Raw genomic sequence first — 18,802 nt, forward strand, 5'->3', positions numbered from 1 at the left:
AAAAATCCATTCTGTGAGTCTAAACAGTTTCTTAAAAAATATATATAAATATATTTTGGTATTTGGCATTTTTTCCAAAGCAGTGTAAATTTATGACCAGTTATATTTTGAAAACAGACCCACATTTGATGACAATACAGTATATGTGAAGTGCTTCTATTCCCCTTTTTATTGTGACACTTTTCTGTATTTCAAAGTAAAGGACGAGGCCACACCACAGGAAATCCCACATGTTAACAGAAATTTAAATAAAATAAAACAATCAAATGGTAAATCATGCAAATTTTTATTACTATTATTTATTAAGTAAAAAGCAAACACTGCAGGCAGGAAAAGACAGCATTCACAAACCTCTCATAAATCAAATTTCCTGTGAATTCATATGGTTTAAATTGGGTTCTGCTGAGCAGCTTTTATCTTTTTCAAGATTTGTGAATAATATCCTCATTGAAAAATTATTAGACAAACGCATGCAAAAAAGAGAGTAGTTACTTGCAGTAATATTCACATGCAGGGAAGGCGAGGCAATCATCTTGCAAAAAATATTTTTAATTGGTTTAAGGAAAATCTGAACATTAGGCTAGAGCATAGTATAAGAAGAAGAAGGTTAATTATATCTGACTGTATTTATGTCTGACCTGACTGAAAAAACAAAACAAGCGAAGCACAGAAAATGATCCGCTTAGTACCTACATAAGTGCATTTTTAATAAAAATTAACAATGGAGAAGATTTTAAAATGGAATGAAAATGCATGGGAAACATTCAACAAAAAGGTTTGAAAAAATAAAAAATAAAATAAAATAAAATAAATATCGCAGGTCAGTAAGATGCAATGACCTTCTCCAAATTTCACTTGCAAGATGGACAGGAGAGTCAAAAAAAATCAATCATTCAATGGCATACCAGGTTTTTATAGGAAATTCTGGAAATTCGTCAGCATTTTATGGAAACGGTCAGGTTTCTCACACCAGGAAAAGAGGGCAAACTATCACAAATCAAAGCCATAAAATGCTTTTGGAGACAGGAGGTCAAAACTCTCACTGAGGGTACCATGTACCTTCTATGATGAATGTTCTTGATTTTGAAGTGTTAAATGGATCTCCTGGTGATAAACAAACAAACAAACAAACAAAAGACTGTGAAAAGAGGTTTACCAAGCAGCAAATGGAATGAAATCTCTGAAGGAAAAAAAGCATGACTGGACCAGACGGGACACTGCAATCGCAGCGCTATGGGACCACTCTTGAAGTCACGAGGTGTCTGCACAAACACGAGCATTCATGTCTACATGACCATGACCTCAGAAGCATCAGGCTCTGTCTCTACCACCGATCATTCTATCCACATTCCTCTCACAGCTGTACAGCATGATATAGTCACAGTCTTAAGTTAAGCTCAATTAACAGCATTTATTGGAGGTTAAATGGAGGTTACAATGAGGAAGTTACAATGGAAGTGTAATGGGGTGATTTTTGGCAGGGTTTAACGGCAGAAATCAATGTAAAGCTTATGATTTTATAAGAGCACTTAGATAAGTTCCTCTCCTAAAACTTGTGTATTGAGTTGTTTTAATCAGAATTTTTGGGAGTATTTTACCCTTCCATTTTAACTTCCTTTGTATGCGTCTCACTTCAACACAGATTTTTGCCCTTTTTTTAATGGAAAGTATGACAAAAATGATGTTGAGGGTATTATTATTAAAAACTGGTATTTTTCATATCTCATCATTTTTGTGAGAAGAGAATTAACAGCCAGTCATGACTTCAAGGAAATGAGGTGATAAAAAAATCTGACAGAATCACCATGCTATAGTGCTGTGAATATGCTATTTAACCGAAGATCTGTCATGCTGCTTAGCTTGTTTAGCCATATAGCCCTTTCTATTATGAACGATCTACTGCGATGAGATGTAGATGTACTAGTCCATTTAATGCTTTTGTAAAACTCTCAAAAACAAGACCATGCACTCTTACTTGACTAAATTACAACTTTGCTCAACCATTAACTGCATAATGGATGAAACGGCTGTGATGCAAACTTGAATCATTTTGACAGCCAGGCTTGATTCTTGGCAGCTGTGGAAGGGTTGAAGCAGATGTCCTGAGGGGGCTTTTTATAGGTACGTAGGTAGGTATATAGATTAGATTAGATAGATAGATAGATAGATAGATAGATAGATAGATAGATAGATAGATAGATAGACAGACAGACAGATAGACAGACAGACAGACAGACAGACAGACAGACAGACAGACAGACAGACAGACAGACAGACAGACAGACAGACAGACAGACAGACAGACAGACAGACAGACAGACAGACAGACAGACAGACAGACAGACAGACAGACAGACAGACAGACAGACAGACCGACAGACCGACAGACCGACAGACAGACAGACAGACAGACAGACAGACAGACAGACAGACAGACAGACAGACAGACAGACAGACAGACAGACAGACAGACAGACAGACAGACAGACAGACAGACAGACAGACAGACAGACAGACAGACAGACCGACCGACCGACCGACCGACCGACCGACCGACAGACAGACAGACAGACAGACAGACAGACAGACAGACAGACAGACAGACAGACAGACAGACAGATAGAGACCTTTTTCAGTGTCACATTCTAATTTGTGTGTTGTTATTAAGCAGACAGATTTCCTTGTACATTCAGTTTAACACCAAAAACAGCAAGCCAAAAGGGCAAGGTTTCAACTGAACTCAAGCCTGTACCCATGGCTGCATCTGAAATCGCATACATCCCTACTATATAGTATAGGTAAAAACAGTATGTGACAAAAGATATCGGAATTCACAGTACTCATAAAAGAGTAGGAAAAGTACTCAGATGGCCTACTTGTTCCGTGCATATGACGGACACTTTACTATCCCTTGAGGCCACAGGACAGGATTTGTGAATGGCAGAGAGGACACTCAGCACCTACTCAAGGGAGTATCCGATTCTGGACGAAGCCAACGCCTTGAACCTTGGGGGAGCGGAAGCCGCTGGGAATGGTGGATTACTAGTCTTGTTATTTAAAGAAATTAAATGATTAAAGGATTAAAAGAGATTATATGTGGTCATTTCTAATTATTGGGCGGGGGGTGGGGGGTATCAACAACCTCAATACCTATGGTGGTTAAAACCCTGACTGGACTATACTTATACACTTACATGTTCTTGTTCCATCTCTATGTGCATTCTTAAATTAGCAAGGTTTTTAGCATATTTCAAATGCCCAGGTAATTGCAATGGTTTGACCCAATTTAGCCAAATGACACTTTAAAATCAGCCAGTAAATATGAAGATAAATAATCAGTCAAGTAAATATGAAGTTATATCTTCATGAAGTTGGTCTTGATAGCACGAAAATATTTCTGCCCGTTTTGGCTTGTGATTATCACCCTCTGTTTTTCTGCAACAGACTGGAGCCGCCTTGTGTTTAGAACACACAGAGCTGGTGTTATTTTTTATTAATTTATTATTGGTCGGGAAATTCTAGAGCCATTCATCAAACTTCTCAACACACAGCCCCCCCCCCCCCTTTTTTTTTTTTTCAATACACAAATCATAAAAAACACAGATTACCAGTAGCTGTGCCTAAATTCTGATTGGATGGGCAAGGCAGAAGTTTGGGTGGGCTCAGCCTAGTTGACAGCACACAACATGCTTCATTCACTGCTTAATGTTCAAAGACAGACAATCATTTATTCTGATATAAAGACATTGGCCCTCATTTATCAAAAGTGCGTACACCAAATTTCCAGCGTACACCTTGCGTACACCCAAACCCACGGTGACTTTGAGATTTATCAATATGGACGTTGGCGTACGGCACGCTCAAATCCTCCGCCAGCTCAGGAGGTGGTGTACGCACGTTTGAGTTAGTGTGAAAATGCGCAGAAAAGCAATTCTGCACTGACAAGATATGCTATATGACCCACTGTTAAAAACCACAACAAAAACATTCAGTGTTTATTTTTGTGCAACATGAACGTCAATGTTTAATTTTTGTGACTTTACCAAAGCGTTTGATTTGTAGGCATATGTATTCCTCCAGTCGCGAGCCTGTGCGCTTTATCTGACGTTTCAGGCCCGCCTGGCCCGGCAGCTGCGCACGGACTGGGACTAAAATAATTCAGACTGACAAAATAATAAAAATGACCTTCTTCTTTTAAATAATAATAAAATCAATAAAAAAGACATTCTTCTTCTAAATAACAAGCGTCATTAAGAATAATAATCATAATAATAATAATAAGAATCTTACAAATTGTCATGTAATTATTAATGTGAATGAATCTTACTCCACATCACATCATCATCACTGTCGTACACCCCAATATGTGCCGTGATACGAAATTAAATGCTAATTTTTTCAAAACGTGCTGTAAAATAATGCAGTGATGGTAATTTATCATCCAAACTTTAAACTGCTGGAGTGCGCTTCTCAACCTCCACACTATTAACAGTACTCGTTATTTGTGTCCATATTTTGTTTTTGTAGGTGCCTTTAATCCCACTCATTAAACTCTCAAAACAATTTCGTTTTTTTTTCCACTTCCCTGGTGATCTCGATGGGCGCATCTCAATCATCTCAATAGTCCACTAGTCAGGGCACTGATCAGGGAGTCAGCCCATTGACTTATGTCCTAGTCAGTGCCCTGAATAGTGGACTAGTGAGATGATTGAGACGCGCCCGATCTCCACGTCGGAGAAGTTTCGCTTCTTTGCCGTCTTCCGTGTGTCCATGGCGTAAAATGAGGGCGTGGGGGAGGCGGAGACTTGAATATATAGGGGTGTGTTATTCTAATGACGATCGTTTTCAGCCGCCGCATTTATCAAGGGCAGGTATTGCGTACACCTGGATTGCAGAGGTACGCACAGCTTCATAAATCAGGCGGTGAGAGGAGTGTAAGCATAATCTTACGCCAACATATACACCAGTTTCTACGCAAGATTGATAAATGAGGGCCATTGTGAGTGACATTGTGACATTATACGTGATATTGTTTTCTAAATTAAATGGGAAGATTAGATCATTTAAAAAAAAAATGCCATTGATCTCAATGTTTGATCTCTTTTTTTTGTTGTTGTTGAGAGCTGTGTGACTGTTCTGATCCAGTCCCATGCTTCAGTGCAAAGCAGTTAAGTAAGCCATTCCAGTGCTGGTAGTCAGAAATGGAAAAACTCATGAAGCACACCTACCTTCCATTGGCGTGTTGGGGTCGGGTCTGTTAGCAAACACTACGTCCACATACTCTAACTGAAGTCTCTCCAGTGATGCCCTTAGTCCTGAGGGTCAGAAAAACAAAAGTACTATTTAAAGCTGAAATGTTTTTCGATCTTAAACTACATTTCCCTATCTTTCCGTTTGGAGATGCTACTGGCACACAAATTATAGACTGCAGCTTTAATTTAGTACTGTACAAATGATTAAGGAATTAAGAACTTTAAGAGGATAAAACATGGCATTATTTGACCAAACTCCGGCCCCAAAACGATTTGACCTCAGGATATAAGATGCAATCATTTCTAACACGACTTACCCTCTATTATGTGTTTTCTGGACAAGCCTCTTTCTGTTTCTGCTCTGAAAAACATACAAGAATGATACATATTTAGGAACATCCAGTGTAGCCTATATGGTCACCATGACTTTGCCAAGCACAACATGTTCCAGGATCAAAATCATAGGGAAATTATAGAAGAACATAACCCCGGTTGTAAGCCTAAACATAACATATAATGTAAACATGAAAATACACCCTATCATTTATCTAACTTCTTGTCATTGATCTAAATGTTAACTAATTCATCAGTGCAGATGTTTAATTAAAAAAAAACACACAAAAATAAACACATATGACCTTGTAATTTTCTTCTTTCAGTGAAACAAGAGACTTCTCACAGGTGACATACTGCCAGACTTCTGTAATTATTTAGTCTGCATAAACCCACCCCTGCAAGCTTTAAGGTGATGCCAATGTGCAATGGTGCACACAATAATCAACAATCTTCCTCAGGTAAATTTACTAAAGGTCAGATTTAATATAGCCACTGATTTTGTATGGGAGATTAATTATATCAAAATGTGAACACAGTGGCAATTTAAACCCATTAATGTTTGATGGTGACCTCACATCAGTGCTTGGCTTTGGTCTTTAATTTGCCCTGAGTGAAAGAGCACAGCTCAGAGGGGGGATTCGACCTGGATCGTTCTCCAGTGAGCGTCGCCAGGACTTCCCTTACTATACCCCACACACAGCTTCCCTCGTATGAAAGAGACTATCATTAACCTGCTTCCCCTGCTGCTCTCACAGTCGGGGGAAGGTATGAATCATCATTAACCTCTTTCTGACACACACACACACACACACACACACACACACACACACACACACACACACACACACACACACACACACACACACACACACACACACACACACACACACACACACACACACTTACTTTCCACCCCAGTATATCTTGGTGGTGATGACCAAACTGGAACGTCTATGAAAGACAGAAGACAAAGTGGTTGAAAGCGAAACAATGGCAAGGACAAGCCAGACATCATGGGGATTGATGGGCAAACAACAGTGTCAGTTTAGGCGTCAGGAAATGACACTGCAGTTACACTGTAGTCCTGTACGAAAATGATGCATGAAAAGACCAGAAAAATGATATAACTTAAAAATAATTACAGTATATATAAGAACTAGAGCATTCAACACATAAATATATATTTAAATACACATAAATAAATATTTAATAATACAATTATTTTTCTTATTGTAGATTTTTGTTATTAATATAATTAAATGTAATTAAATTAATTCTAAAATATACTGATTATTATATTATATTTAGTGCTGTCAAATAGATTAATCTAACAAACTTTTTCTGTATATATATATATATATATATATATATATATATATATATATATATATATATATATATATATATATGGCTTGACATTAAGCATGTTCATGTGCTTGTCTGAGTAAAAAATGTGCTTGTCCGGAAAAAAGTTTGATTTTATAAAATTTTTGTGTGTGTATGTGTTGTAAATATCATTTATTCTGAAGCAAATTCTTACCAATGTTCAATCAGCTTTGACATATTTAAATCTGCATGTTTGTGATATATGCAGATATATATATATATATATATATATATATATATATATATATATATATATATAATTTCAAATTTGTGATATTTTTATCTTTTATAAAGAGCATTTCCCTAGCCTGACAAGCCAGACCCACATCAAGATGTTTGGTCTGGAAACTCACCATAGACAGGGCTCAATCCGAGGGGCGGGATAAACGGTTGTCTTTCAAACTCCCTCTGCACGCGATAGGATAGCTCTACAACCAACCAGAGCAACGAAGGTGAAACGGAGCTCGTTGACAGATTAAACATTCACCGTATCTGGTCGGCAAAACTCCGAACACATCTTCCCTTTTTAAGAATGACTTCAGTGCCGTTTTTTTTCTTTTCTCAGAGAAAAGCTTAACTCCAAGTCTTCCAGAGTCGCGGTCAAAGCTGATTCGAAAGACCGCCGCCGTTCGCCAGTTTCTGTGTTTACTAGAAGCACGCAAACGCAACTCGGACGTCGTCATTATGGCCCCGCCCACCGACTCTATACACGATGTGATTGGCCTGGCAAGAGTTAGGCGAATACAGCTCAGAAGGGTATTGAGAGTTGCTAGACGACACTCACGGCAGATTAGATTTACTGCCGCCATGGTGCATCTAGATTTCTAGGCTAGCATTTTCCCCTAATCTTATTAAATACAGGCTATGTTTCAGTTTTAATTTTATACAGTTAAATTTGATAAATACATTCAATTAAAATAAGACACGATAAGGGCTGTTACCAATCAAATTAAATAATTTACACTGAAAAATAACAACTGCGTTAAATAATGTTTAGAGATTTGTAGTTTTGAATAGACAAAAAAGAAATGTTGGAAAGAAATGTTTAAACATGAAACTAAACTTCCAGTAGGTGGCAGCAGGTGACCGCCTTAATGAGTGAGTCATTGAGTTATTCATTCAAACGATTCATTCAAACGCTGAATCGTTCAGTAACACTTGTTGCTGTGGGACGCATTACGGTTCTGCAAATGAACGATTTTTGCTAAAATAGAACAAAACACTCAATATTGTATATTATATTATATCTAAAATGTAAGTGATGTTAAGTGAATGTTAGTGAATGTTAATTAATTGTTTATGGAGCTGTCATATGAAATCAGTGTAATTTCTTGTGATGGCATTCAGGAAACAGCTTAAACGCTCTAGTGTTGTAATTTCTCCTCGAGAGGCTGCACGAGCGTCAACAGCGCGCCCTTGTTATCGTCAGTTCATTATATATTATCATCCACTATCGATGCATCCACTATATATATATATATATATATATATATATATATATATATATATATATATATATATATATACACTGTATATACTGTATGTATGTGTGCATGTCTGTGTAAAATATATACTGTATATGTAAAACACACACACACACACACACACACACACACACACACACACACAAACACACACATATACAGTCACAGACATATTATGTAAACAAACACTTTTATGTTAGATGCGATCATTTTCAATATATCAGTTTGACAGCACTAATAATATATTGTATTGTTATATTATTATTAAAATTGTGTTATAATAATAACCCTAAAATAGCATACTTATTTTAGAATAAATATAATAATTTTGAATTTATCCTATACTTTTAAAAAATTGTATAAATTCTAAAATCCAACAACAACAACAACAAAAAAATTCTGTGCAGAAGATGATCTCAATAAGAGGCATTTGTAGAAGAATATTCACGCTAAAATATTCAGATAGTCGAATGTGCAGTCATGCTAAGTATCTAAAAAGGGCAGAAAACTGTGTCCAAAATTAGACATCTTTCCCTAGGGGAAGCATTTTTTTTTCGCCTCAGTGCTCGCATACAGGGAATGGTAGCATGAATAAAAGCTGATGTCCCCTTAAGTGCAAATTCCACATTAGTCATTCACAAACTAACATGAGCTGCAAGGTATAAGCAAGCGTCTTCCCATTGAGAGGATGTCAGCAGTAAGTCTGACAGTCTGAGAAGAAAACAGCACACATGGCAGATCACATCAAATGACATTTTGAGAATGTTTTGAACCCTTAAAAACAGCAAATCAATATGTTTACCTCCATCCTTTCTTCTTGATGACACTACCGAGAACCATTTCAGCCCTGTGAGAAAGTGAAAAGCAATTATTATGCTATTATTTTGGCCTAAAACCTTTTCCTCCTCACTTACATCACAGCCAGTGAGCAAAAGCATCCTCTATGGGGATTCCCTGGTGTCAGCTTCTGGAGAATTAAGCTAATGAAGCATTCACTTTACAGCAATATGAAAGGAACTCCCACAGTAAAGAGGAAAAACACTTCATGTTTATTTTTTGGAAGGGAAAGAGTGGAGGGGGGGGGGGGGATCTAATGACAGATGTTACATTTTTGCCCTCAGGACCAATGTGTTCTTCATGAATGGTTCTCCCATCAGGCCTCATCATCCCTATTCGAAAATCTGAGTTCTTGTGACAGCTTGTAACAAATGAAGCGCTACTGTAACATGGACTCTAAAGGGCAGCAGATATCCTTAGACAAACTCACAAACTAGTCTTCCTTTTATACTGTATTTAACTAGAAGTCTATATGAGTAAATCCACAGAAAGCCAGCTAGTGTATGTGCATGTGTGAGTAATAAGGATGTTTGTTTGTGCCGACGGGTTTACAATGCTCTCTTGATTATTCTGCACGAACAATCAACGCGTTGAACTACAACCTCATGGCATGGCAGGAAACACGGATGGAAAATATGACAAACGGCCTGCGCACACACACACCCACCCCTACACGACATATATAAGGTTATGTACTTTAACGCTCACAAAGTCTGCTTCATTAAAGTGCCATTTTGTATCGTTGAGTGGATTTCCACTGAGTCAGGCTATTTCCTCTGAACTTTATCAGCAATTCCTTGATGTTATATTTCCACGGCACTGCAGAAAATAAAGACGCCACTGCTAAATTTACTGCAAGCTAGCAGGTTTTGGCTATTCACCTTTCCATTTTTTCCTCTTCTTGCACAAGTGAAATCTGCTGACCAACCCCTAATTTCTTTCGCTAGGTTATCTTAAACATATACCATAAGGAGTGTACACTAAAGTAGTTATATGTTTAAATGTTAGTGTAATATACATAGATCAGGCATAACATTATGACCTAATATTGTGTCGGTCCACCTTTTGCTGCCAAAATTACCCTGACCCGTCGCACTGTGTATTCAGACACTTTTCTATCAGAACCAGCATTAACTTCTTGAGCAATGTGAGCTACAGTTCGTCTGTTTGATTGAACCACGCGGCCAGCCTTCGCTCCCCACGTGCATCAACAAGCCCTGGCCACCCATGGCCCTCTCGCCGGTTCCTTTGTTAGACCAATTTAGATAGATATGCCACTGCAGACCGGGAACAAGAGCTGCAGTTTTGGAGATGCTCTGACCCAGTTGTTTAGCCATCAAAATTTGGACCTTGTCAAACTCGCTCAAATCCTCACGCTTGCCCATTTTTCCTGCTTCTAACACATCAATTTTGAGGACAACATTTTCACTTGCTGCCTAATATATCCCAACCACTAACAGGTGCTGTGTTGAAGAGATAATCAGTGTTATTCACTTCACCTGTCAGTGGTCATAATGTTATGCCTATATATATATATATATATATATATATATATATATATATATATATATATATATATATATATATATATATATATATATATATATATTCGGTTTCCTGAGAGAACATGTTACCCATCAGATTTGTGAGAAGTAGGTCTATACAGTCCTATAAAACATGATAATACCGCTAAAATTAGACATAATACTTTACTAATCTCCCCATATATGCACATAAATCCCTATCTTTGATGAAGAGCGTAGCAATGAATGATGGGAAATCAGTAAGTAACTCACTTCCCTGCCGCATACACCTCAGCTGTGTCAAACAGATTGATCCCGTTCTCGTATGCCAGAGTCATCAGCTGCTCAGCTATCTGAGAGGAGCGAGAGAGTAGTCATAGGAAGAGATCACGGAGAGAGAAAAAGGACAGATTAAAGGGAATTATATCGTTATGCTGTCTTTAGCAGAACAAAACTCAAAGGGCATGGTTGTTATTATCAAGTGGTGCTATTTAGTTACAGTACATGTTGATTAAAGCTAAACTTGAAGCATTCTGCAGGGCAGCTCACTGTGGCTCTGAAAGTGCACCAAGCATTATTTTTATGTTTCACTGGATGATATGACAGTGGCCTTAGACTTTATACTAACACCTAACATAAAACATGACACCAGTGTATAAAAATTGTACTTGATAGAGAGAGATAGATCTGAAAAAATGCTATCATGCTAAACGCTATTAGCCAGTAATTTGTGAATAAAAACAATCATTAAAAAAAAGAAACAAAGATTTAAACAAACCTCATCTGTAATTTGACCACCAAACGTCACCCAGGTGCCTGAAGAGAGATACCGGTGCTTTAAGAGCTGACACATGCCGTATTATATACAGTAACAGTGTTGCTCAGGTAATCCTAAACTAATTCAAATTTCTGATATTTATAAGAGGCAAACTGTGATAGTACACTATAACCCAGCATGTTTTACTCACCCAGCCCTAGACATGATACCCGTAATCCAGATTTCCCAAGGTTCCTAAACACAGAAAGAAACCCATCAAATATCTGAGATCACATGGTAAAAATCATAATGATAAACGTAAATCAATGATAGCATGTTTCAATGCGATACATAAATGAATGTACTTCAGCAAGCATTTCTTCATGGTCTGAGGATGAATAGACCTACTGTATGTGTGCCCTGTGGTCAGCAGCAGCAGTTATGAATAAATCTGAACTCAATATATTTTCATTATGTGTAACATGGGCCAAAGGCTGCATATATAGCAGTCCTTATTTGTAACTCCCACTCACATGCAGAGAGTAAGAATGAAATCCAGCCTGGATACAGCACTACTGTACCTTCAGCCAGATGAACCAATCAGAAGACCGCTGGATCTTTTGTTTGATATCCTTTGAGTTTGCAAAGAGCCAAGGTTACTGTACTGAGCAATTACTATATAAGAGCACACAGTCAAGGACGCAGACTGTCTTCATAATTGCAGCTATTCAGTGAGCTTTTGATTCTTATTTGAAGGATGAGGAGCAAATTATGACTGGCACAAAACGAAGATGTTTCTTTGTCCTCATCTAAAAGGTTTTTTAATGATTTATTATAATTATTATAATTATTTAGAAACCATACAAATGTAATTTATCTTTACATTAATAAAAAAAACACATTTAAAAGTATTTTAGATGAGGACAGCACAAAAGGCATTTTCCCAGAAGAAATCAAAAGGCATCATTTCCCAGAAGAAATCTATTTTGAATTTATCCTTGAGAGACATTCCAACTGTATATCATCCAGGAAAGTTATTAACCGTGTTTTTACCACACACTAAAAAATGGGGAAGACTCTAAGTAAGTAACACAAACATAATTAGTTCACCTAACTCCAACAACCACATTAAGTATTCTCAAAGTGATTTTATTTGGCTCCCTGGCTGGATTTAATTAATTCAATTTTGCATATATTTTTGTAACATTGAATTATATTATACTAATCAACTGTAGATGCATTCACGCCATGTTGGACTTCAGAGTCAGACTAGTAAAAAGCATTAGAACTTGTAATTACACATCTACTGCTTTGATGTAAGAAAATTATCCATATTTAAAACTTTATAAAGTAAATATAGCCATTATAATGCTATCCCTTTAAGTAAAGCAGCACTGACTTACGTACTCATCCAAATAACTGAACATCAAACATGATCAAATCGTCCCCTTTGCTCATCTTGCTCAAAAACACAAAAAAGACTTAATTTTACATAACCGGGAACTACAGTTTAAGTTTCAGTTATGTAAAATCAATCAGTACAAATTTTAATTTAATAATGATAATTACATTTATTGAATGTAAAGATATCAAGTTTAGAAGAAATTTGTTTTGTAGATTACAAATACAAGATTAAATTGGAAAATCAGTTTCCCCACCTTTTCAGTGCATCTGAAATGAACTGCATAACATAGATTTATGGGCTAGTTTTTTATGGGGGTAGCAGTAAAGTAACACATCTAAAAGATCTTAGACCAAGAAATCACCCAATGCCAACAAAACCTTACACATTTATAGAATATAAGTTGGTTATTATTGTCGTTTTACAATTAATTATTATGAATTAACAACCTTCATAAATATTTTACATTCTGTCGCCAGTGTTTTAAAATATATATCCAGAATGGCCTCGTACGCATTTATTCTTGAGTGTAGACTAAATATAATGCCTATAGTAGATGCATGTACAGTGTATCCATTACCTGTAAACAGGCTGTCATCAATGTCACCTCTAAGTGGCTTTGAACAGAACATCAGCTGAAAACTTATCTACTCAAATCAAATTATCAGTGAGCATGGAGGTCCTGAAAACCAGTAATGAATTTTTAACTCCTTTGATGGAGATAGAGTTACAGGAAGGGAGATCCATTGACCAGCCTGTGAAGGTGAACTGCCACCTGTTGATGGGGCTTAAACTGATGTGCAAAGCCCTGCAATAATTGCTAATAATTGGTCTTTCCATCTAACAAGGCTCAGGCACCTCTCTGATAGTGGTGTAAGTGCTGAACAATGGTTTAACACTACATGTGCTTGTGCTGGGCTACTGCAACCAGAGAACAGAGAAACAGTCAAGCACATCTTTAGCCCTCTTTAATTATGGAACGCAGCAAACTGTAGGACATAATCATTGGAGAGAATGTTCCCTTTTAGTGGTTAAATTACTGAATTTCAAAAATATGTATCATTTGGGATTATAATTTAATAGTGTTCAAGTGGTCTGGAGCACCAAAAATCACCAAAGAACTGAATAGCGTGCTAATGCAGAGATTCACAGACTTTACAGTCAGATCTCTTTGCTAATCAATAGAAACAAACCGATCGATTTATACACATAAAAAAAGTAAATAAATAATTCTTGCTAATGTTTTTTTTTAAAGATGATGATACACAGGGAAACTTTTTGAGCAATGTTGCCAGGCAATGTTGCTTGGGCACTTTCCCATTGATAATGGGCCACAAATTTCTATCAAATTTCTATCCATGTATAGTACCTTTATAGTATAGGCAACATGATATGTTTTCAATAAGTTTTTTTTTTTTTTAAATACACTAAACTTCAAGCCATGCCGGTATATTAGTTCTGGGCAATCGATTAATCACATATACAGGTCCTTCTCAAAAAATTAGCATATATGATAAAAGTTCGTTATTTTCCATAATGTAATGATAACAATTTTAACTTTCATATATTTTAGATTCATTGCACACCAACTGAAATATTTCAAGTTTTTATTGTTTTAATACTGATGATTTTGGCATACAGCTCATGAAAACATCACGAAAAGTTTCTCTAAACGAGCTATTAACCTAATCATCTGAATCAACTAATTAACTCTAAACACCTGCAAAAGATTCCTGAGGCTCTTAAAAACTCACAGCCTGGTTCATTACTCAAAACCGCAATCATAGGTAAGACTGCAGACCCGACCCTGTCCAGAAGGCCATCATTGACACCCTCAAGCGAGAGGGTAAGACACAGAAAGACATTTCTGAACGAATAGGCTGTTCCCAGAGTGCTGTATCAAGGCACCTCAGTGGGAAGTCTGTGGGAAGGAAAAAGTGTGGCAAAAAACGCTGCACAACGAGAAGAGGTGACCGGACCCTGAGGAAGATTGTGGAGAAGGACCGATTCCAGACCTTGGGGGACCTGCGGAAGCAGTGGACTGAGTCTGGAGTAGAAACATCCAGAGCCACCGTGCACAAGCGTGTGCAGGAAATGGGCTACAGGTGCCGCATTCCCCAGGTCAAGCCTTTTGAGCTACAGAGAAGCAGCACTGGACTGTTGCTCAGTGGTCCAAAGTACTTTTTTCGGATGAAAGCAAATTTTGCATGTCATTCAGAAATCAAGGTGCCAGAGTCTGGAGGAAGACTGGGGAGAAGGAAATGCCAAAATGCCTGAAGTCCAGTGTCAAGTACCCACAGTCAGTGATGGTCTGGGGTGCCATGTCAGCTGCTGGTGTTGGTCCACTGTGTTTTATCAAGGGCAGGGTCAATGGAGCTAGCTATCAGGAGATTATGGAGCACTTCATGCTTCCATCTGCTGAAAAGCTTTATGGAGATGAAGATTTGGTTTTTCAGCATGACCTGGCACCTGCTCACAGTGCCAAAACCACTGGTAAATGGTTTACTGACCATGGTATTACTGTACTCAATTGGCCTGACAACTCTCCTGACCTGAACCCCATAGAGAATCTGTGGGATATTGTGAAGAGAAAGTTGAGAGACGCAAGACCCAACACTCTGGATGAGCTTAAGGCCGCTATCGAAGCATCCTGGGCCTCCATAACACCTCAGCAGTGCCACAGGCTGATTGCCTCCATGCCACGCCGCATTGAAGCAGTCATTTCTGCAAAAGGATTCCTGACCAAGTATTGAGTGCATAACTGAACAGAATTATTTGAAGGTTGACTTTTTTTGTATTAAAAACACTTTTCTTTTATTGGTCGGATGAAATATGCTATTTTTTTAGATTTAGCTAGTTTTTTTAGGTTTTCATGAGCTGTATACCAAAATCATCAGTATTAAAACAATAAAAGACCTGGAATATTTCAGTTGGTGTGCAATGAATCTAAAATATATGAAAGTTTAATTTTTATCAGTACATTTTGGAAAATAATGAACTTTATCACAATATGTTTTACACTTCTAATTTTTTGAGAAGGACCTGTATATATTTCTTCTCATATATACATTTTTTTAAGACTCCATTGTCAAACTTATATTTGGTCTACAACTCTACGTAATGTAGTAATGGGAAAACCGGAACTGATAAAAAACAGTATACCAAACATGAACTTTTAAAATCAGGCACATGGACAAGCATTTAAAATGGAGATTGGTGTGGAAGAACTTGACTGGTCTGCACAAAGCTCAGACCTGAACCCAACAAAAAAACTTATCGGGACAGTGAAAGTGGTTTCCTTTTCTTTGTACGGCTTTTGAGCTCTTCTGGAAAAGCAATTCACTTTAAAGGCTCGCTCACTGATTCGCTACCTGGGGTTTCCTTAAAAGTGTCCCAACTAAAAACTTCTCCCCCACAAACCTCCCCCCTTAATTTCATTCTGATTCTCAAAGGTAAAGTCTAATGCAGTTAAAGGTTACTGTAATGCTCCATCATGCTTTCATGTCCAGTCATCTGCTAGATGAATCCACAGCCGTTTGTCTGCACTGTCTGAGCTTTTACGGCAAATGTCTTCAGTATAACTTCAGAGAGACAACGCTTGATGCAGATCATTTGCTATTATCATATATCATTTGTATTAGCCAGAGAGCTTGCCTTGCTTCCTACCATCACACATGGAAATCCCATTACAAAAATGATCAATACATGAAGTCTGAAATCAATAATTCACCATGCCTTTAAACAAACCAATGCTTTCTTGATCTTTTAAGTTGAATGGCAGCAAAACTACTCGGCAGCATATGGGTGTTTAAAAGATGTGTTCACATTGAGAGGAGAAACTTGCTCAGTACCTCCCCGGAGAGCGGCACTTGGCTGAGGCTGCATGTGTGGGAAACGCTAGGCCGGCTCCACTAATCTTTGGCATTCGATAATGGGTGTCGACAGGACCTTTACCACAGATCAAAATGGGTCTCTTAAAGCAGCACACTACAACCTACACTAAAACAGCAGCTGATGGAAATGTAGTAACTGGATAGTGCTGCACTGTGAACAGGCACTCTCACTGTTGCCAATTTAGTGATAATTAGTGTTTATAATTAGCAACAGATTATTTAATGAAAGATTTCACAGAAGCTCACTGGTTCTTTTATATGTGCAGATCTATTCATTTATTCAAAAACACATCAAAAATACATGTAATCCATTCATAAAGTGGCTTTAATTTGAGGTTTATTCTACGATGAGCATGTTCTTAATTTCTAAATACATATAACAACCCGTTCACACTCCCAAGGCGTCAAAATCTGAAGCAAGTGCCTTCCGTGTCACAATGAAGACGCTAAAGTTACCCCTTGGCATCACTATATCGATGCGCAGGGTGCTCCATTAATTTCAGTTGTTTGCCCAATGCATCAGATCAAGACGCATTGACTTCTTTGCATCTCTAAAAGCAGACATGATAGGCCACTTTTATATTTTGAGCAACTAACCCAACTCCTCCCCTACAACTACCCACTTCTCAACAAATGAAAGTACAGTCAAAGATATTTATTACAAAAACTGGCCAAAAACACACGAGAGCCAATGACATTTTACAATCAAAGCTGATGTAATGACTCAAAATGAAACAAGACATACGAGAACCAATGCAATTTCACTAAGAAATCTGACGTAATTTTTGAAATTTGATGTGTACATGTTCTTCGGCGGATGGCGAGGCTGATCGCTTTTGGGGATTTTCTTCATGCAAATCGATCGTTTGGCCTGAAACTCTTGGAATATTTGTCCTTTTTGAATAAATGCATGCAGTCTAATCTGTCTGTTATATCCTGTATTTATATCATATAATACAAAAATGGGTAGATTTAGGGATGGGATGGGGTTAGATGTTAAACCATGTCTAAATAGCATAAATAAAATAAATGTAAATAAAATTAAGCTGGCTGATTAAATTGAGAATCACACTTCAACATGTCATAATAGCAAAATCATCATAACCCAATATAATTTCATCATGATGATAACGCTCCCATGCCCAATGCGTCTGTGTATGACACCAAAGGTCTCTCATTAAAATGAATGGAGCACCCTGCGCATCGAGAAAGTGACGCCTAGGAGTACCTTTAGCGCCTTCATTGTGACATGGAAAGCACTTGACCATGCAGATTCTGCCGCCTTGGGAGTAAGAACGGGTTGCATATAAAAGCCCCGTGTGTGTGACTGTGTCATAGGCATTCATTGTAAAAGGGTTGTAAAATGTCATCTGGTACAACTTTCCAAAAATAAAAGCATAACAAAACTTAGCATAATGTTTTTCTTTAAAATAAGAATTTTTGTCAGGTTTCCATGTTTCTACCTAAGGACTGGTACTTCCACTGGGCTGAGGCTAGGATTTAGTGGGTTTGAAGTATTTTATGAACGTAAACTATATGCAGAGATTATTCACTCAGTATCGTTATCTCATTTTTGACCGAAGGGGCTTTTAAAGGCTTTTGCATCTATACTCTTCATTTTAGAATATTTTTATTTTCTTGAAAAAAAAAAGGGCTCCTTTGACCCTTAACCCCCTTTGTCAATGTGAAATTAATTCAGGTAAAATGTCATGTGGTGCAACTCCCCAAATACAAAAGCATAACAAATGAAACAAAAAAATTGGGAATCAATATTTCATAATATTTGTAATAAAATAGAATAAAAAAACAACACCTAAAATACTGAATTAATCATTAAATAAAGTTAATTTCTGGAAAATGGTATACAATACTAAGTTTACAAAAGAAAACAAATGGTAAAAAAATGTGGCACATATGATTTAAATAAGATTT

At 37.3% G+C, this 18,802-nt stretch overlaps 1 protein-coding gene across 4 annotated transcripts in view; it reads right to left on the reverse strand.

Annotated features, from left to right (window-relative positions):
* kcnab2b (potassium voltage-gated channel subfamily A regulatory beta subunit 2b) overlaps positions 1 to 18,802 on the reverse strand; it is a 92,501-nt gene that overhangs the window by 11,281 nt on the left and 62,418 nt on the right. For all 4 annotated transcript variants that reach the window (XM_067446362.1, XM_067446364.1, XM_067446360.1 and 1 more), the window contains 7 exons: positions 11,787 to 11,830; positions 11,597 to 11,634; positions 11,092 to 11,171; positions 9,261 to 9,305; positions 6,495 to 6,539; positions 5,570 to 5,613; positions 5,229 to 5,315 (listed from right to left, as the gene is read on the reverse strand). In XM_067446362.1, the coding sequence (XP_067302463.1) occupies positions 5,229 to 5,315; positions 5,570 to 5,613; positions 6,495 to 6,539; positions 9,261 to 9,305; positions 11,092 to 11,171; positions 11,597 to 11,634; positions 11,787 to 11,830 (383 nt within the window). The remainder of the gene's footprint in view (positions 1 to 5,228; positions 5,316 to 5,569; positions 5,614 to 6,494; positions 6,540 to 9,260; positions 9,306 to 11,091; positions 11,172 to 11,596; positions 11,635 to 11,786; positions 11,831 to 18,802) is intronic.

This window comes from Pseudorasbora parva, chromosome 6 (assembly GCF_024679245.1).
Source record: "Pseudorasbora parva isolate DD20220531a chromosome 6, ASM2467924v1, whole genome shotgun sequence".
NCBI lineage: Eukaryota > Metazoa > Chordata > Actinopteri > Cypriniformes > Gobionidae > Pseudorasbora > Pseudorasbora parva.